The 22117-nt window shown below is 38.3% G+C and overlaps 1 protein-coding gene across 40 annotated transcripts in view; it reads left to right on the top strand.

Annotated features, from left to right (window-relative positions):
• Positions 1 to 22117, top strand: part of LOC121314738 (CLIP-associating protein 2-like) — a 144823-nt gene that overhangs the window by 59480 nt on the left and 63226 nt on the right. For 34 of the 40 annotated variants that reach the window (XM_041248339.1, XM_041248369.1, XM_041248346.1 and 31 more), the window contains 6 exons: positions 8539 to 8682; positions 12321 to 12397; positions 15012 to 15104; positions 16094 to 16239; positions 20447 to 20582; positions 21061 to 21131. In XM_041248339.1, coding sequence (XP_041104273.1) covers positions 8539 to 8682; positions 12321 to 12397; positions 15012 to 15104; positions 16094 to 16239; positions 20447 to 20582; positions 21061 to 21131 — 667 coding nt within the window. Of the gene's footprint in view, positions 1 to 7661; positions 7881 to 8538; positions 8683 to 12320; positions 12398 to 15011; positions 15105 to 16093; positions 16240 to 20446; positions 20583 to 21060; positions 21132 to 22117 lie in introns of those variants that run through there. The other 6 variants (XM_041248372.1, XM_041248371.1, XM_041248370.1 and 3 more) reach the window with 3 other exon arrangements.

Genomic DNA, 22117 nt, shown 5'->3' with positions numbered 1-22117 from the left:
TGAGAGGCTACGGCTTGCTGTGATTGAATACACACTGAGAGGCTACGGCTTGCTGTGATTGAATACACACTGAGAGGCTACGGCTTGCTGTGGTTGAATACACACTGAGAGGCTACGGCTTGCTGTGGTTGAATACACACAGAAGCTACAGCTTGCTGTGATTGAATACACACTGAGAGGCTACGGCTTGCTGTGGTTGATTACACACTGAGATGCTACGGCTTGCTGTGATTGAATACACACTGAGAGGCTACGGCTTGCTGTGATTGAATACACACTGAGAGGCTACGGCTTGCTGTGATTGAATACACACTGAGAAGCTACAGCTTGCTGTGATTGAATACACACTGAGAGGCTATGGCTTGCTGTGATTGAATACACACTGAGAGGCTACGGCTTGCTGTGATTGAATACACACTGAGAAGCTACAGCTTGCTGTGATTGAATACACACTGAGAGGCTATGGCTTGCTGTGATTGAATACACACTGAGAGGCTACGGCTTGCTGTGATTGAATACACACTGAGAAGCTACAGCTTGCTGTGATTGAATACACACTGAGAGGCTATGGCTTGCTGTGATTGAATACACACTGAGAGGCTACGGCTTGTGCTGTGATTGGACGCAGAGTTTTGAAGCAGGATGGGAGAGGAAGGTGTTACCAATTCAGCAAAATTGTTACTAGATTTGGTGACTTTGTAAACACGATGGAGATTTTATAAATGAGAATGTGACATGTAGACAATTTAGCTACTCTGCAAAAAATCTGGTGGCATTCTAGTGACTTTCTATTCAAATTAATTACAAAACAAAACTGGTACTTTTAAAATTAAAGCCCACCCCCAATACTGAGATTTTGCTTTTTTTACTCCCAAACCGTGAGCCCCCGCTGCTGTCCGAATAGGCTATAAGGACTGTGGCTTAGATTCCCCCATCGATTTATATTATACAATATTCGTTCTCAAGAAAATATTTTAACAAACATAATATAAATACCTATTGTTTTTGTATACTAAGACGTTTAACATTTCAATAAAATCAAAATTCTTCTATTTCCACATATGGGGGTATGTTAGTTTCTTCTTTTTAACACAGTTGTGTGATGATGATTATTATATAGAAAATGTAAAATAAGGTACTGCATATAAACGTCTTAAGTATGCAAAAAACAATTGGTTTTTACGAAATGTGTGTCCTAAAATATTGTCTTGCGAAAGAATATTGTATAATAGCAAAAACTACAGTGTGTATATATCAGATCTATGTATTATTAGACTATTATAAAAGAAAATACATAATACATTGTCAACATAACAATCCAACTTATTAGATTGTGAGGCAAAAATGAACTAGTATTTGTCATGTACTCTTTCGCCGCCTTCTCCCTCCCTTCTTCAAAACTGAGTGCCCAACCACAGAAGCCGTAGCCTCTGTATCCAATCACAGCAGTTTCTCAGTTGAAACTACTCTCTCGTCACACCCCCAGCATCATTGGGGGCGTCTCTTCAGGAATACAGGGGAAGTGTGTCCAGGGAAAAAAATAATTAAGTCCTGCTTTGCAATAAATGTGTCTTATGTCACAGCTGCTGTAAGGCAGTGATATGCGATGTAACAGAAGAATCATACAGAACGTAGTATCGCCTGTTTTATACAGAATATTTCTCATTGGTGAAATTCGACTCCCGTTGCAGGGACTTCTTTTTTTTAAATACATATGTATATATTTATATATCTGTAAATAAATTTTTTGGTGTAAATGCTGTCTATACGTTACCGGAACCTGAAAAAGTTTGTGAACCCCTTAGGATTTTCACATATTTCAAACCTAAAATGTTATTTGATCTTAATCTAAGTCCTAATAATAGATAAAGATAATCTGATTAAACAAATGACACAAAAATATGATATTTTTTCAACATTTATTTATCAATAAATGATTCAACATTCAATATCCACGTGTGAAAAAGCATGTGAACCTTTAGATTCAGTAACTGGTGGCACCCCCTTGAGCAGCAATGACTTCAACTAAGTGTTTCCTGTAACTGTTGGTCTCTCACATCGGTTTTGAGGAATTTGGGCCCATTCCTCCTTGCAGAACTGCTTCAACTCGGTGACATTTGAGGGCTTCCTTGCATGGACAGCTCGCTTCAGGTCCTGCCACAACATTTTGATGGGGTTTAAGTGACTAGGTCATTCTAAAATGCGGAATTTCTTCTTCTGCAGCCAAGGTGAGAGTGGCCTGCAGATCCTTGGATGTTACTCAGGGGTTCTATGTGACTTCCTTGATGATTTTCCGGTTTGTTGTTGGAGAGATTTTGGTAGGACAACCGCTCTTGGGTAGAGTGACTGTGGTATTGAACTTTCTCCATTTGTAGAGTATCTGTCTCAGTGGTGGAGCCCAAATCCTTATGAATGGTAAGCTGAGCTGATAAAACCAGGGGTTCACTTACTTTTTCACATGCCCTGAATCTTAGTTACTCATTGTTTGTCTAATTCATATATCATTTTGTTTCAAAAGACATGGAATTGGTTAATATAAACCCTATTGGATAGTTTAAGAAAAGATAGATAGCTAGATTAACATGTTTAAATTACATTAAAACACTGAATGCTCATATCTGCAGATTGATATAAAACATTTATGGATTTGTCATGAATGTGTTCTACAATATGCCAGCAAGAGAGCACAACAAAGTGAAACAGAGAACAATGGCTATGATCTGTGTAATGACTACTATAATTATAGTAATTTAATAAAATTATGATAAGAACATAATAACATAAAGTTTACAAACGAGGGAGGTAGGGGGGAGGGGGGCATTTGGCCCATCCTGCTCGTTTTGGTTGTTAGTTGCTTATTGATCCCAGAATCTCATCAAGCAGCTTCTTGAAGGGTCCCAGGGTTTCAGCTTCAACAAACAGGCCTAACTTTTTTTTTAAAACGCACGAGAGAGAGAGAGAGAGAGAGAGAGAGAGAGAAAAAGAAAGAGAGAGAGAGAGAGAGATCTGTCTATCTCTTGAGCATCAAAAGAAACTTATCACTATTCTAACACTTATTTTAGAAAAAAAAATAAGGTATATTAATGATGGACAGATATTTTTGGTTTCTTTTTAATCACGCAATCATTCATCCTTGACCATGACACGCTTGAGTGACTGTGACTGAAGTATATGCACTTAATCACCTGATTATTGAGACAGTTGATTGGACATACAAGTGATTTCAGCTGTTTAATTGCAAGCTTGAATAAAAGCAATAAAGAAAATCACAGCAAAAAAAAAAAAAAAAAAAAAAATCTATATACCACGTCGGTTGAGAGAGCAGCGCCTTAATGCAATCGGCATGTTGGAGGCAGGACTAAGGCAGCGTACTGTGGCTCACTGTCATGGGTGCTCACAGCCAGCATTTTCAAACCTGATGAGACGGTACAACCAGACACATTCTGTCAATGACAGGCTACAAACTGGGAGACCAAGAGTCGCAACACCTGCCCAAGATCGACATCTTTGTGATGTCAGTTGTTAATCGGCACAGTAAAAAGTCGCTGCACCTGCTCTAAAACAGATGTCATTTTTCAATCCCATTCAGTGAATTTTATCCAAACATAAGTTTTTTTTTTTTTTTTTTTTTAATGCTGTGTGTGTGTACAGTGCCTATAGAAAGTCTACACCCCCTTGAACTTTTTCCACATTGTGTTGTGTCAGTAACTTGTGCATTTTTAAATGAGGATTTTTTTCCACTTATCTACACACCATACTCCACACTGTTTAAGGGGGCAGAAAAGTTTTTATTAAGATAGAGAAATTATATGTTAAAAATACAAAACTGGACGATCATAATTGGATAAGTCTCCACCCCCCTGAGTTAATACTTGGTGGAAGCACATTTGGCAGCAATTACAGTTGTGAGTCTGTTGGGATAAGTCTACCAGCTTTGCACACGTAGATTTGGTAATATTTGACCATTCTGCTTTACAGAACTGTTCAAGCTGTGTCAAGTTCCTTGGGGAGTGTTGATGGACAGCAATCTTCAAGTCATGCCACAAATTTTCGATTGGATTTAGGTCGGCTTGTGACTGGGCCACTCAAGGACATTTACTTTTTTGTTCCTTCGCCACTCCAGTGTAGCTTTAGCTGTGTGCTTTGGGTCGTTGTCATGCTGAAAGGTGAACTTCCCTCCCAGTTTCAGCTTTCTTGCAGAGGACAGCAGGTTTTTCTCAAGGACTTCTCTGTACTTTGCTCCATTCATTTTCCCTTCTATCCTGACAAGTGCCCGTCCCTGCCGATGAGAAACATCCCCATAACATGATGCTGCCACCACCATGCTTCACAGTAGGGATGGTGTTCTTTGGGTGATGTGTTGGGTTTGCGCCAAACATAACGCTTTGCATTTAGGCCAAAAAGTTCCATTTTAGTTTCGTCAGTCCACAAAACTTTTTGCCACATGACTACAGAATCTCCTGAGTTGCATACTTCAAACGGGATTCAAGGTGGGCTTTTTTTGAGTAATGGCTTCCTTCTTGCCACCCTACCATACAGGCCAGATTTGTGGAGTGCTTGGGATATTGTTGTCACATGCACACTTTGACTAGTCTTGGCCATAAAAGCCTGTAGCTCTTGCAAAGTTGCCATTGGCCTCTTAGTAGCCTTTCTGATCAGTCTCCTTCTTGCTCGTCCATCCAATTTGGAGGGACAGCCTGATCTAGGCAGGGTCTTGGTGGTGCCATACACCTTCCACTTCTTAATAATCGTCTTAATCTTGCTCCAAGGGATATTCAAGGCCTTTGAGATTTTTTTTATACCTATTCCCTGATCTGTGCCTTTCAACAACTTTGTTCTTTCCAAAGCGCCTTGGTGCTCATGGTTGAGTCTTTGCTTTGAAATGCACTACCCAGCAGAGGGAAACTACAGGAACTGCTGAATTTATCCTGAAAGCATGTGAATCACTACAGTTTAACACAGGTGGATGCCACTTAGCTTGGTGTGTGATTTTGAAGGCGATTGGTTACACCTGAGCTAATTTAGGATTGCTATTATAAGGGGGGTGGACACTTATTCATCCAAGCTGTTTCAGTTTTTATTTTTAATTAATTTTCTGCAAATTTATAGAATATTTTTTTCACTTGGAAATTGTGGGGTATTCCCTTTTAATTCCAGGCTGTAAGGCAACAAAAGGTGAACATTTTGAAAGGGGGTATAGACTTTCTATAGGCACTGTGTGTCTATATATATATATATATATATATATATATATATATATATATATATATATATATAATAAATTTTTTTACTATAAGCATAAACTGGTGTAATCCATGTAATATGCATAAGTGTTACTAGCAATGTTTCACAGTCATCTACAGCTCCACATGTGTTACTATATCCTTTCATAATGCCAATTTAATCAATGCATAGGCTTTTTTTGGAGAACTATATATCAACAGTGAAAAATTTAGGCATCGTCCCAGACTTAATTACTACAGACACTATTATGGCTCACACAAATTTAACTGTCAACAACCCGATTTTATTTTATTTTTTTCAGGATCTACGGCATTCAGTGTTAAAACAAAGATTCTCATAACTCCCCATACATCTGCAAATATGTATTGAAGATGTGCCCTTAACACTGCACTATTGTAAAGCTCCCTTGATCATTCCATAACACTGTATAAACCAATACACTGTTGTAGTTTTTAACCAGTGGTATATTATTGTACATGATCCAGGTTTAATATATTGTATTATCTGTATGGTGTTAAATGTAACTCGTAGCAACCTAATAAGAGACCTGGCCTTGTGGATATTAAATTGAAATCATTCGGGATGCTTGGAGAACACCAGGCAAACATTATAAGAAATTGACACTTTCCAATCTGGAGCAGGGTCGTGCCAGTGTGCCGTCTGGTTGTGTTGCTTTACAGTGTATGAGGCAGCATTTTTAATCTGAATGTGCACGTCCCCTGTTGCATCAAATAAGTCCATTCATAGTATTGGCTTTAACTGGACTAAGTGCATCTCTATGCAAAACGGAATTTGTAAAACTGAAAAATTCGGCCCTGGTCTTTTTTTTAGTTTTTTTGTTAAAAAGCCAAAAACATCTAGAAGGTAATGTGGTGTCCACCAGGGCAATAAAAAAGGAAATGAACTAGGATTCAAAATTGAAGCAAAGTAGAGTCCAACTAGACCTATGGAACATGGGTTACCAAAATAAGAAATGCCCTTCACAATGCTGATGGTTTAAAACAGTTGCTGTATATCAATATTATGCTGTGATGCAGTGCAGAAAACGGAGTAAGCAGCAGACCTCGCTGCAGGCATGCACCAGCACTGAAACATTTTGAGCTGGACCAGTTCTGCAATGTACTGACATTTATTAGACGAAAATGGAATTGGGTGTTTCCTTGTGTTTTAATCAAGTGAATCACACATTTAGAATCACTTGCATAAAGTTCCATCACAGCGCTCAAATGAAATGTCTCTATACAGCTGTCTTTCACCACCTCTGCAACACAACATAGTCCCAAAACCATATTGGCTTTGTACAGTAATATGATTTCTTTGCTCTAGATGCCAGCAGGATTAGTACTGTACAGTTGCACTGTCTGCTGTTGCATCCTCCTAATAGCTCTAGACTTTCAGAATGATTGATCTTTAGATGCAATGGTGGTCTTCCAGTGGAAACTATCAGTGTCACTGCCATTGTCTACAGTAGATTATATTTTATTCCTTGGTGTTTACTGTAGAACTGCAGCTGCTCTCTGTGACCCTAAATCCTAATGACTGTACTGTAATACAGTAGCACTGAAATTTGATACGCATGGTTTGTGTTAATGCAATGTAAACTCTAATATAATCTCTACACAAGCAAGTACAGTTTAAGCCAAGATTGTTGTATGGAAACTGAAAATACAACTTTGAATCTGGGGGTCTTTTTTTTTTTCCAAGACAGATTTTTCTATAATTTTAAACATAAACAATCAATGCTTTGTGTAGAAACACCAGACTAGACAGGTGACTAAATTTAAGTAGTCTTTGTCAGCATGAATTTTTACTTGAGCAGCATATATCTGTTTATTTGGAGCATTTGTGTGTGTGTGTGTGTGTGTGTGACGGGAGGGAGGGAGTGAATGAATGTTGACTGTGTGCTGATTGGTATCTTGGCTACAGAGCCTCGCCTTGCTATTTAAGGATGCAAGGCCATAGTGGGCTTTTACGTAAGTGTGTGTGCACTCACAAGAGAGTAGCTTCCAGCAGGCACACAAGCACTATCACTCCCATAACCTAGTTCCCCACAATCGCACAGCAACAGATGGCAATATCCTGTCTTTTTGGATGCAGAAATATAGATCGGATAAGGAAATCATTATTTATTACATTTTATTTTAATATGAAAATCTAGCCTGACAAACAAAGAAGACCACAGGTTGAATGGGATTTTTTTTTAGTTGTTTGTAAATATGTATCCTGGTAGTTTGTGGCTGCTGTAACCTCTGGATTATGATAAGCTGAAGTGATGGGTTAAAATTAATAAATAAAGCTGCATTGATATTCAGGAGGAATATGCACCTCATCTGGTACTGGCTGCAAAGAGATGATGTCATCTGGTACCTGATTGGCTGCTTGGCAATCCAGGAAAGAGGAGGAAGAGAGGGAGAGGGAGAAGGGGAAAAAGATGCCGGCAGGAGCCTTAATGGTGGATTCAGCGTGTGGAATTTTTGGATGGGGGCTGTCTTGATTGATTTCAATATTGGGAATTGACCACACCTGGCCATGTGATCTATTGGAAGTGTTGTTGCTTGCTTGCTTGTGAGGGGGACTTGACAGTTTTTTTTCTTCCAGAGGGATGAGGCGGCTGATTTGTAAGAGAATTTGCGACTGTAAGTTGTGGGAGACATTGCACTGGGCGGAATGAAAGGGCTATAGGGAGGGCTTGCTGCTTAAGGTGTGGGAGGATGTTTATCTGGAGAAGCAGCAGATGGTAGCCAGGCGGGATACAATGGAGATTGCTTATTTTTCATCATTTGGAATTTCCAAGTCAAGCACTTGCTGCTGCATTATTTATTTTTTGCATTGAACTGCAGTGCATTATGTGCAGTATGTGGGTTGTCACAGGGACAGAAGCATGTCTGCATTTAGCAGCTTGCTGTTTCTTCTTTATTTCTCTGTGATGTATAAATATCAGTTTTCATTGCACAAAAAACAAGTGACTAGGGAAAGGTATAAACAGTACTGTGTTATAGTAGTTACATAGAGGTGCCTTTTTATGTAATAGGGGTGGGAGGGTGCACTTATGCTATCTGTCAAAATGCACTGTAAAACACTAAAGGTGTGCTAAAATCTGTCGTTTTTTTTTAAACAGATCAGCTTGCTTATTTAATTTATCTTCAAAAGACCTTCCACAAAAGGGGCTGGTCATTTTCAGTATTGATTTCCCTTGCTTTCACCCTCCCCCTCTCTTTCTCTCTGTTATAGGTCGACTAGAGACCTTATTTAATTTGAGCCATTTAAGTGTTTCACCCTTTTTTGTTTCTACAGATAAAAGCTTTGAAGATGATGAGTCTGTGGATGGGAACAGGCCCTCATCAGCCCAGCCTGCGTTCAAGGTCCCTGCACCCAAGAAGCCTGGCAATCCTAGCAGCAGCTCCAGGAAACCAGGCACAGCAACCGGGAAGTTAGGAGGTAATGTAACGTGGTGCTCTTTCACCGCACCATTGTTTGACAGCATGACTGGTTGTGAACCCAGCCTTGTGGTATGGAAGTATGAGAAACGCTCAGTATGGTAGTGTCTTTGACACAAGGCTACAATTTCATGATGTCACATTAACTAATGCCCAAGTGGAAAAACAAATAATAAAAATCAGCAGACTGACAAATCCATTATGTATTCTATCATGATGAAATGTATGTCAATAGCAGCTGTAGAAACCAAACAAAATCTGAATTCTGTGAGTGTAAAACCATTTCCAGCTGTCCTGTTTTTATTCAGTGGGTTATTACTGATTTTAGATTAAGTAAATATGAAAAACCTGGCCCAGACTGGTACGCATTAACAAGATTTTACAGTATATTACAATTTCATTTATTTGTATTGCTGTACTGTGCACTCCATTGTCAGGAAGCATACCTTTGTTAAAACTCAAGTTATACACTCTTTCAAAAGTAGCTTTAACTGAAAAGAATCTGGCTTTCTGTGCCCCTTGAAACCTGTTTGCAGCGACTGATTACTTCTACAACTACTATTTCCACCTACAGGAGGTTATACATTACATTTTCAAGTTGCAGGTTAGAAAAGTAAAATAGACATGCAGTTTAAAGTTGAACGTTTTCAAAGAAAAGTACAATCTGAAACTTATTTATTACAGGAAAACCACATTAGATAGTAGAGATACCAGCCAATGGCATTGAGATTCTGATACTACCATGTATGTGAATTAAGCAGACAATCTTTTTAAACATCGGTATTGGGTTTTAAAAACAGTGCTGTCTGCAGCAGGCTTCAAAACCTGATTTTTAGTTTGTAAATTTATTGTAATGGGGACTTGAGACCAGATAAGGAAGAAGCTTCACTGGGTGGGACCAACATTTTTTCTCATTTCACCTCAAACCAAGTTTGTATCAGACTAGAGAGTAGGCCTATTTTGTTGATAGCATTTTATTCTTGTGGCATAGTTACTATTTGACCAGAATACATAACTCCTGTGTTAATATCAACAGCTGGGTTATTGCCTTTTGTTTCTTTCCAGTGCATAGTCCAAGCTCAAGGCTGTGTTTATACATACATGTTTGTATTTCTTTTTGTGCATTAACACACCATTTCAAAAGCCTAAAACTGTCTACAGCTCCAGATGAAATGAGATTCAGTGGCTTCACTACAGAATCGCTGTTTTGTACTTGAAATGGGATGTTGGGTTATTTATCATAAGCCTGGTTCCTTGAAATAGAAATGGAACCATTAACCTTCAAGGTTGCTGCATCCATGATTGCAGCAGGCTTAAAGGAAAAATTAAGATGAGATCTGTGAATGCTGTACTTTTTGTGCCCTCGGGGACGGGGCATGACCGCACCACAGGCTTGCAGAGCTGCTTTGGTATATCTTAATCAGGTTTTGGGTCTTTACAAGGTAAATGCCCCTTCTATGTCAGGGAACCAGGGTTATGATAGTAACCTAACTTTTAGTTTTTTTTCCCCTTCGAAGGATATTTAGTTCATAGATATGAAGTCTTTGTGAAGATTTCAAGGTTGTTACCAAGTTTAGTGCTCATGAAGGATGGCGACACTAGGGAACGAATGTCGTCTTTATCCACTGAAAGAGAACAGTATAAAAGCTGTAATGCAAAATACATTATACCCTCACCGTGTAAGAGGGTACTTTAGCTGTCACGCTTGTCTTGATCATTGCTGCCAATACTTTCCTTTTCTAAAACTGACCTGATCATCCAAGAATTGAATGTGTTCACAGTGGAAAACACTATCCTTTTTATTAAGAAGTAATGTTTAATTTGGCTGTGAAATTTGTTCAGATGGATTAAATTATTGCTTTAAACAATGAGTTTTGATGTGAAAAGACTGTCCATCTAGATAACTTGCATCCTTTTCGACTGACTGCATAACAGAAAGAGGTATCGCAAACTTGAACACCCACAACACAAGACAAATCTGTGTTGTCTGGCTTGTGGAAATGCAGTGCGGATACCAACACATCTATCCACGTCTGTCCAAACTAAACCACAGATAAACAGGCACAAAGCTCAATCTATGAAACATATTTTTTCATCAGCACTGCACAGTCTGTATGTAACAAGTACACTTGAATTAATCAACACCACACACTTGAAATCATTGATATGCATAGTCACACACAATAAATAAGTACCACCTTCCAAACTGGTCTCTGGTTGTATGTCTGCAATACAGCACTTTGACCCCAGTTAATACTTAAAGCAGCTGTTTTCTGAAGCTAATTAGGATTCCAGGCCCATAGGGCTGGGAAGCCTATTGTTATTGCTGGGAAGATTTGCTACAATAAAAAAAAAAAAACATGGTGGCCATGTTGGATGATGACATCAACTTACAAAACTGCCTAATAAACCCTTGTAGAATGCAGTTATGGCCATGGTTACTATGAAACACATAGTAACCCATATATGTATTCTGCAGTATTTGCTAAAGTGTTAGGTACTTGAAGCAGTAAAGTTGCTGGCAACTCTAGTTGTAATTGCTTTTGCAAAGTGCATCACGGGTCATAGCCGGAAGGCTTCTTTCTAAGACACGAGTAGAATAATGCAACAGGCTTTTCTTTTCCATTAAAGAGTTAGTATTTTTGAAAGGAAGGAGGACAAGTTAGGAATTTTGAATGGAAGGAGGACAAGATGTTTTATTCTGTTTTATTACAGACAGATAAATGCCTTGAATGCAGAACAGTATAGCCTGAACAGAAGTGTGAAAAAATACAAAATGGAAAGCTTGAAAACTTTTTGGATAACCATCATCTAAAATCTGGATAATAGATGTGTCTTGTGTGCTCTGTTACAGGAACCAGCTATACCTTGTCTTTTTTAGTTTAATTCTATGAGGAAACTCCTGTTAGCAGCTTCTTGGATACCTCCTGATCTTGAAGTATTCCAAGACTGGCATTCCAAGTAGCCTTGCAACTAGTCTGGAATGCTCTGGATCAGTTAGAGCAGTCTAATCAATAAAACAATAATCATCAAACGGAGTATGGTGATTATTATTTGTTTACCAGAGCATTTATACCTAAAAAATTAATAAAGAGTGTGTTTCACTGATTTTAGTATTCCGTTATACGACTAATTAAAAACTGCAAAATTGATCTGTACTGAAGGCTCCATAGGCAGAATCGCCAGATGCCTGCTTCACCCAATACCAGACCACTGTCACACATGCGTACAAGTGGATGATAATTTTGAAAGTATATTGAAACCTTTTGAGCTGCTAAAGAAAAATGTCATATTTATGCACAGTGGTTTACAGATAAACCCTGGGGGGGGGTGGGGGTACATGTAGCCCCAGTTGAACATCCCTGAGTTAGAATGTCACTGTGGGCTTGATTTTTAAAGAGATGCATGCACATTTGCAATTAATTTACATGTGCAACTCTCTCCGTACCATGCTCATTAAATTAATGACATTTTCAGTCTGCTTAGAAGAAATTGCTGATCTGAGCTTTATTGCATGATGTATTTATCACTAGACATTTCTGGGGACAGCTTGAGTCTATGGGTCCTCAGGTATGGGCACCTGTTTCACTGTACAAGCTGAGAAAGCGCCCTCATTTTAACTATGTGCTTTTCTTGCAGGTCTGTCAAAGGAGGGAACTGGGGGAATTGATGAAGACGACTTTATCAAGGCCTTCACTGACGTCCCCACAGTTCAGGTGAATACAAAACTGTTTAGATAAAACATAAATGCATTCCCGGCACATTCCGAGGAGGTCAGTTTGGAGGCTAACCATTTTACATGAGCACACCTGATAAGCAAAAGTGTATATCGCCTCCCAGCATACGTGATTAAACTGAATTAGTGACAGCTATTTAACAGGCCTGAGTGGTAGGTGCTATGACCAATAAAATAGCATTGTGTTTTTTGAACACTAAGCTCTGCTGTTTTTGTGTATGTATAGGGCAATTTTGTTGAAAATTGAATAATGTGATACGGTATGATTTTGAGTGCAGAGCAGTACTGTTATTATGAGTAGGGTGAAACCCAAGCACTGGCTTTTACTGTGTTATGTTTTAAAATTACTTTAAATTTGAAATGGATTCCAGCAAGAATAAAAAGAGGAGCTCATAACTGGGATACTTTAAAATGTTTTGCAACTGTAATGCAATTTTGTTAAGCTTTTTGAACAGTGTTTCTTTTGTGCTGTTCTCATTCCAGAGGAATAGTCTAATATTGTCTCATAAAAAGCCATTCAGTTGGGTGACGCAGTGGCTAATTAACTAGACTTTCATTAGGCTATTTTCAAGCCTGGGTTTGAATCCAGCTTAGGGTGTCCACAAGTGAAATGGGTCTTAGTCTTGTCTTAGCCCTTCGTGCATACTGCATTTATCTACATTGCAAAACAAACTCAGTTAGGCACAACTTGATCTAATGCAACATAAACCAAGTCCAAAAAAGATTTCAGGGGAATATGATTATTGAAAAGGCTGTCTGCCAGGTTCTGATTCAAAACCAGTGTGTGGTTTTTTTTATATTATATAATATAATATATACACACACACACACACACACACACACACACACAGTGGTTTGCAGAAGTGTTCACCTACCTGCAAAGTTTTCACATTTTGTTGGCACCTGAGCGTACTTCACGACAGTTTCAAATTAGACTTTACATGAAGAATCTATACAAACTGCTCCACACTGATAGTTAAAAAACGCATATAGAATATAAATAAGGAAGATTTACAGAGAAAAACAGATTCATCTGTTGCATAAGTATTTGACCCCTTTGCTACTGCAGCCCTAAAGCAGCTCAGGTGCAAATGATTTGTTTGAAAGGTCACAAAATGAGTGAAATGGTTTCAGCCTGTGTGTACTCAAAGTGGTTTAACTTGTAGATAATTTCCCTCAGGTATATAAAGACTTTCCAGCTGCTACTCACATTATGATCCCACAAAGCAACCATGATGATCAAGGAGCTTTTGAAACAAGTCAGGGATAAAGTAGTAGAGGGGCACAGAGCAAGAGAAGGGTACAAGAATATTTCAAAGGCACTGATTATCCCTCAGCACAGTGAAGTCTACCATTAAGAAGCAGAAGATGCATCATACCACCCAGACGCTACCCAGATCGGGTTGCCCTCCCAAACTGAAAAGCCGAGCAAGCAGGAAACTGGTTCTGAAGCCAACAATGACCTTGAGAGATCTGCAAAGTTCTGTGTCTGAGATGGGAGTCAGTGTTCACACATCAACAAGAAGCTGGTCCCTACACAAAGCTGGCCTGTATGGACGGGTGGCAAGAAATAAGCCGTTGTTAAAAAAGCCTCATCTAAAAGCACATACAGAGTTTGCAAAAAAGCACATTCAAGATACTGCAGACATGTGGAAAAAGGTTTTGTTGTCAGATGAGACAAAAATTGAACTTTTCCGTCTAAATTCCAAGCGTTACGTCTGGTGCAAGCCCAGCACTGCACATCGCCCAGTCAACACCATCCCAACTGTCAAGCATGGTGGTGGCAGCATCATGTTATGGGAATGATTCTCTTCAGCAGGGACTTGGAAGCTTGTCAGAATAGAGGGGAGAATGGATGGTGCAAAGTACAGGCGAATCCTTGAGGAAAACCTGTTTGAGTCAGCCAAGACACTGAAACGTTTCAGCAGGACAATGACCCGAAGCACAAAGCCAAAGCCACACTGGAGTGGGTGAACAAGAAGAGAATTAGTGGTCCCGAGTGGTCCAGTCAAAATCCTCACTTGAATCCAATCGTAAATTTATGGCGAGACTTGAAGATTGCAGTCCATCGACGATCCCCAACAAAGTTATCAGAACTGGAGCAATTTTCCTGCGAAGGGGCAAATATTTCACCATCCTATGGTGCAAAGCTAGTAGAGACTGATCCAAAAAGACTGATCCAAAAAGGTGCTTCTACCAAGTACTGACTTAAGAGGCTAAATACTTATGCAGCCAGCAAATTTCATTTTGTACATTTTTCTTTGCAAGTTTTGTGACATTTAACCACCTCCTTATATAGCAGTGTTCCGTTTAACCACTACAGCTTTGAATAAAGTTTGTTTGAAAAACTCTGCATTCATTATTTGTAATTCAACAAAATGTGACATTATTGGTAGAAGGTGAATACTTCTGCAAACCACTTTATATATTTCGTTACTACATGTAAATGTTTTTAAGCAGATTATGTAAGCAGTAAAGGCCCTTCTGCTGCAGTCTTTTTTTAAAGTGCTTATCAGTTGAGATGCTATACTTCATTTGTGTAGTGGTACTTTCACTTTGACCTGTGACCTAATAAACTTAACTTTTGTTTTCAGATTTATTCCACCAGAGACCTTGAGGACAATCTTAACAAAATCAGGGAAATCCTTTCAGATGACAAGCATGACTGGGATCAGAGAGCCACTGCGGTGAGTGTATTGTCTTGACAGTCATTACACTGCTAGAAAAGGGAAGTGCGGAACTGAGAATGAAACTTGCCTTTAGCTACAGTAAATGGATAATCAAAAACAATACATGTAACGCTACTTGGAATAGAGCTGTCCATTAGGGTTGTCCTAGAAAACTGCTAAAATTGCATCACTTTGCTTGTTGTTTTTAATTTTAAAAACATACTAGCGATTTATTGTAAAGAATAATAAAACTAGACACACTTTTTTTTTAACACTTCATACATTTTTAAAAATTTAGTTTTGTGTATTGTTTAAATTGACTTACACCACCTTTTCATTAGCCTGCTTGCAGCCTGTCAATATACTGGCTGGCATATTTGAAGGAGGCAACTGACCTCGGGAGGGTGACAAAGTGCAGTCTGGCGTGGTTCTTTTGGGCTTGTGTTTCCATAGCTTCTAGTAGTGTGTGCTGGCACAGGAAATAACCTACAGAGCCAGATATCAGGGGAATATCAACACAGGAAATCCCAATGTTTACAAGCTGTTCTGTCGTTGCCACGTTTTTGTATATACAGTATATGTTCTTTTTTTAATTGAAGATAATTATAAAAAGAACATTAGGCAAATAAACAATTTCAGTGTAATTAGTAGTACTGTTTTAAACTGATGAACGAATTAACGTTTCAATTGTGTTCCCCAGAGAAGGACAATGTTAGAGTTTTCTGTTTTGTAGCCTTCACAACTAATTTTGAAAACACATTCAACAGTCTGGTTTCTAGCTTCTGGGTTAATGCTTCCTAATACTCAATGCAGCTGTAGAACAATTTAACATGTAAGCAGCGCGGTAATGGAACTTTAGAGCATGAAATGTTAAGCACCGCTTTGAGTTGATAGTTTAATCTTTGCAAACGTAGCTTTGACGTAGCTTTGTGGCTGTAAATGTCCCTAATGTTTCGTGCAGTAAGCAGTGAAAGCTCCTTTTTAACTTTTTTTTTTTTTTCTTGTAGCTCAGGAAGTTCCGTTCGTTGTTGATTGCCGGGGCTGCAGACTATGACTGTTTTTACCAGCATCTGCGATTGTTAGATGGAGCGTTTAAACTGTCAGCTAAGGACCTGCGCTCCCAGGTGGTTAGGGAAGCCTGCATCACTGTCGCGTAAGTATTTTTCAAACCTGCACCTGGTTTACTTCTCAGTTAAAATTAATTTATGCTAAAAATCAGTGGCACTGTATATTCTGTTTTAATCGTGATATTTGATAAACTGAAGAGATTTTCTGGGCATTTTTAGTAGAGCTTTCTTGTTTTATCTGCAGTTTAGCAGTTCCAAGAAATTGAATTTTATACCTTATTTACATTTGTATGTTTTCTGTCTTGCACTACCATAATCTTTGATTAAGAAACCCTCTGCTATTTGTGTAAATTGTAACTATAAATACAAATATGTTTATTGTATACTTGTATGTTTTATACTTGTAAGACAATACTGCAGTTTAGATCAGATTTAAATACCACAGTTTTCATAGTGTAACACGCTCCCATTTACATAGTATTGAGGCTCATGAAGAGGGGTGTGCAGAATGCATTGAAGCATGTTATCTATGGTTTTTGGTTTTCAAATTTGGTGCATTTTGCGTGAAGGCCCAACAAACATGAGAGCGCTATGAGTCGCGTGAAGTTCCATTCCCACATGTGTCGTCAGAGCATAGCTGAGATGAAAGCAGGAGGAGCCTTTTAAAACTTTAATAATACTGAAATATACAGGCTTCCTGAAAAGCTGTAGTGGAACACTGTATTTAATCAATAAGAGCTACTGCAACCAATGACATAGAATAAACTAATGTATTTGTGTGAACGTTTATTTATGCTAATAGTGACCTTGATTTCCTGCGCATCGTAGTCGTAACACAAAGGTATGGTTCACAATATAGGTTTACTTTACATAAAACAATGTTAAATTTAAAATGCATCAGCTAAAATATTTCACGGTTTAGAATTTGTATACAGTGGTAAGTTCACTGTAAATAAAATGCATAAAGACAATGTAGTTGCAATGGTCTAAATATTTAGCAGTGAATCGACATACTGACCATTTCTAGAATTCAGTTTTAAAAATAAAACACTGAATTTAAGCCCATTGCTGATGTTTACAAGCAGATGCTTCGTAGGTGATCAGTCAAACACATTTCATTGGATCAGTTTACCTTATGCAGTGGATTATGCTAGAAGGCTAATGGCATTTGTACATGTTTTTCAGTGTGTTTAGTTACAAATATGCTAGGACTTTCTCCCAAAATAAATCTGGATGTAATTTTCACTTATTGTAATTGTGAAATTCAACAAGCTTGTGTTTTGAATTCTGCAACACATCAATGTAGTACCATAGAAATGCATTAGCCATTTTCAAATGCATTGATGGTAGTTTACCAGTAGTTTCAAATGCAATAACAAAATGGAGAGTATAAAGCTCCATTTAACAAGAATTTTATTTTTCATGAAATACTAAATATAAAATTGAAAAAATGTTCAATCAGAAGTCTCATTAGAGCAGGGGTCTCAAACTCAATTTACATGCTGGTCCTAATGTAGCGCCAGTGACATCACGAAAGATGGTATTGGTTAAAAAGAAAAAAAAAAAAAATCTTCTTTTCATGAAGTATTACACTGAACTGTCATAGAACTTTTTTACAATTTGGGTTTGCCAAAGATTTTTTAGTGTTTGCAGACACCTGGCAGCGCTTCAGTTCTGTGAGTCTGTTGATGTTTTGCCTCAGTGATTGAGCAGTTGAATCCTTCAGGATTGCAGCAAGGTTTATATTCATATTGGAAAAAAGTTTCTCATAAATAAGCGCTGCGGAACAGAGCCATGTTTTTTCTGAGGCTTTTGCAAAGCTGTGGGAAAGATGGTGGTAGCTGCTTGAAGAACGGTGTGACATCTCCTTGGGCTTCCTTGAATTTATACTTCAGAGGTGTGCTGCACTGAAGATCAATGAGCTCCATCTGTAAATCACTTGGTGCTGTTTCCACATCAACTAAAAATGGATCAGCAATCAACTGGAAGCCGGAAATCTGTAACCGCTGATCAAATTCTTCCAAAATTAGGACAAGTTTAGCAGCGTATTCAGCACAACTAAACTGCATTTGAGTGCAGTTACTCTGAGAGATCTGATTTTTCCACAGTTTCAGTTTAGTTGTGAATACTTTCACATTATCAATCACTGTTGTCACAAGCTGACCAGGACCTTGTAGCTTCAGGTTTAGGTTATTTTTTTATTTTTTTAATTCGGTTTTGTGTCTTCAAACTCTGACAGACGCAGATTAATCTCCTCCATGAACTTCTTGTTTTTAACTCAGTCTGTTTAAAACAGTGCCCCTGCTTAGCCAATGCACCTCTGTGAAGTACAGCGAGTCACCGTATTTGGATTCGGTTTCCTCCAAGAAAGCACGAAACTGTCTGTGCTGCAAGCCCCTGGAGCGAATGTAGTTCACACATTTCACAACAAAGGGGATAATGTTGTCAAGCTTCAAAGATTTACTGCACAGTGCCTGCTGGTGAATGATGCAGTGTAATACTACTGGTTGCTCTGAGTTTTGTTCTTCCATCTTTTTTTGCACAAGTGCTATCAAACCATTCTTTTTCCCAATCATTGCTGGAGCTCCATCTGTTAAGCCTACTAAAGAATGCCACTGCAGACCAGCGTGTTCTAGTGCGTCTTTAAGGTTTTGAAAGATCTCACTTGCTGCTGTTCTACCGCGCATTGTAGACAAGCTTAGCAGTTCTTCCATGACTTGAAAGTTATCATCAACACCTCTCACAAATATTGCCAGCCTCGCATATCAACCAAATCGGCGTTCTCATCAAGCATGATAGAGTGTGCACTGAATGCTTTGCCTTTCTCGCAGAGATGCTCCTGAATATCTTTAGAAAGCTCAGCAACACACTCTGCTACTGTATTTGCAGACAGGCTAATATTGTGAAAAGCATTTCTCCTGTCAGGACATACAACCTCAGACACTTTGATTATACAGTCTTTAATAAATTCACCATCAGTGAACGGCTTCCCAGACTTAACAATCATTTCACTCACCACATAACTTGCCAAAACTGCTGCCTCTGACTTTTTTCACTTTCTGGAAAAGTTGTTGCTGCAACACTAATCCCTAAACTGCAAAGCTGTCTTCTCTCTCTCCTTCCCGATATTTATCATGCATGCTTTGTTGTATAGTGCTGTTTATTATTGTACTCTTTTAAAATGGCACCTCTTTCCTTGCAAATCAAAAATGTCGTGCTCTGTTTGTACTCTACAAAAAAAATAATCAACCGTCCGCTTTTCTTGAAATTGCCTGTGTTCGTGGTCAATTTTTCTTGTAGGATGAGGCATTTCTTTGCTCTTTTATGTTTGTTGGGGATCCCTGTACAATATATTTGAGTGACTGCTACGATGAGTAGTTCATATAGTCTCAGTGCCATTTATATTTTCTGTACTGATGCTGACTCAACAGAGAAATAAAAAAGTTTAGCTCTGATCAATTATCTTTTGTCAATTATTATGGCATAAAATGTTGGACTCTCACTGTTACCAAGCTGTCAGTTCAGCTACTCCTCGCGAACACATGTCGGTATGTATGGTTTCTGATCTCTGCTGTAAACCAGGACTCTGTCAATTAATGGTAGCTAATGCGACAGTTCTTAAAGTGGTAGCAATATATTGCAACAGAACTAACCATAAACAATGCACAACATCGCCTACACACGTTTTACAACTGTTTACTCAAGTTTTAGGCATGCAGCTCCATGCCGGCTAGGTTTAAATAATTTTGTGTAACTTTTTAGTGGGCCGCATGTGGCCTGCAGGCCGTGAGTTTGAGACCCCTCCATTAGAGAGATGACAAAGGCAGAGAGGTGTCGCATTAAATTTAATATAGCCATACTATTCATTTCAAAAACGACTTTTGAACTTAACAGATTTTTCTAATATTTCGCAGAAGAAAATTCTAAAAATCGAAGTGCTCCATAGTGTGTTGAAGACTTTAAACTTGATCTGCACTTTCTCATGCTGAGGCAGTTAGTAGCCTACTGCGTGTTGCAATGTAGTGTTAAGAACCAATACCGGGGTCACAAAAACAGCATGCATTATCCATAGGAGCATGTGGTTACAACAAACTCATTACAGGAATAACAAGTGCATGGAAGCAAGTTTCACACAGGTGTACAGCTATATCTGAACATTGCGGTAGTAGGTTTTGCATGTTTTTGAACTGACAGAGTCTGCTTCTGCATTTTCCAATGAATCAATAAACTGTCCAATTATGTGATGTCAGTTTCATTTGATCATTTTTCTCTTTTCTTTTTTTAATTAAACAGGTATCTTTCCTGTGTGCTGGGAAACAAATATGACCATGGGGCAGAAGCCATTGTGCCTGTTTTGTTTAATCTGATTCCCAACTGTGCCAAGGTTATGGCAACGTCTGGTGTGTCAGCAATCCGATTCATCATACGGGTTAGTATGCTGGAAATCATGGAAGCAGTTTGAGTTCTACGTTATCTGTACTATGGTCACATTACATTTGTATCCATAACTTCAAGACTTTCAATGCAAATTAAGGTAGAACTGTTAAAAAACCAAGTCAAGTTGACAAACATTTCTGCTTGTGTCTTCAGTTACTTGACTTAGTTTCTTCTTGTTTTACCTTTAATAAAAAAAAAAAAATCACTGAATTAAAACTTAAGATAATGAAACCTGATTGCCCAAGATAAAAGAATATATTTTTTAGAACATGTTTGAGATTAAACAAATCAGGATTTAATTTGAGTCATAAGTTTTTGGAAATACGATACCTAAAAATAAAAAAATGCCTTCTGTTTTTCGTTTCACTTTCTGTTGGCTACAAAAGGTTCTGTATCTCCATGAAAGGATAACATTGCATGACCCAGTGCCTAATTTAGTCATAATGCTATTTTTTCTTTCTCTCTCTCAGCATACCCATGTTCCAAGGTTGATTCCTCTAATAACCAGTAACTGTACGTCTAAATCGGTTGCAGTCAGAAGGTGAGATGCTTTGCCCAACTTTCTTAGTTATATACAGAACTACTGGAATATGGTATGTTGGACATCAAGCCATGGTCCCAGAAGGGGCCAGAAATGTTTCATAAAAAAAAAAAAAACATTTAAGCCATTGTGTAAGTTACCATAGTCGTATTTGTCAAATGATTTGAAGTCCTTTAGTAATAATTGAGTGTTCTCCCTGTTATGAGTACAACCGAAAGGATTTTCATCTATACCAGTGATTCACAACCTTTTTTGGTGTGCGTACCCCTTCTGAACCACCAGAACTCGCTATCATAGTGACACACAGCCGCTATACAAGGAAACTATACATTTTGCTTTCCACTATAGTGCGGCAATTGATCACTATGCCCTACGGGAAATTGATTAACTTAGTTAATGAGATGGCTGATGCTGTTTCAGTGATGTCACAGCCTGAATGTCCGGTTGGAGTGATGACAGTTTTAGTCTTAGTCTTGTTCCACATCTACTCTGGTACTTTGATTTCAACCCAACAAGTGCAGAAAATCCACTTTTACAAGAGCATGCGGTGGTAAATGGCAACAGCTGCTTCACTGCCTTGTGGGACCGTTCCGGCTACTCGGACTGAACGTGTAACCAGAAGCCAGCCAGATTTCGTTGCATGAAGACTAACTTTTAAAGAGCTTCCTCCTTTTGGTGTGTGTGTCTGTATATATATATATATATAATATATATATATATATATATATATATATATATATATATATATAATATATATATATATAAAATGTACAGTGCCTTGCAAAAGTATTCAGACCCCTGACCAATTCTCTCGTATTACTGAATTACAAATGGTACATTGAAATTTTGTTCTGTTCAGTATTTTATTTTAAAACACTGAAACTCAAAATCAATTATTGTAAGGTGGCATTGGTTTTATGTTGGGAAATATTTTTAAGAAAAATAAAAAACTGAAATATCTTGCTTGCATAAGTATTCAAACACCC

The sequence above is a fragment of the Polyodon spathula genome, chromosome 4, assembly GCF_017654505.1.
Source record: "Polyodon spathula isolate WHYD16114869_AA chromosome 4, ASM1765450v1, whole genome shotgun sequence".
Lineage (NCBI taxonomy): Eukaryota > Metazoa > Chordata > Actinopteri > Acipenseriformes > Polyodontidae > Polyodon > Polyodon spathula.
This window is presented reverse-complemented; position numbering and strand designations above follow the sequence as displayed.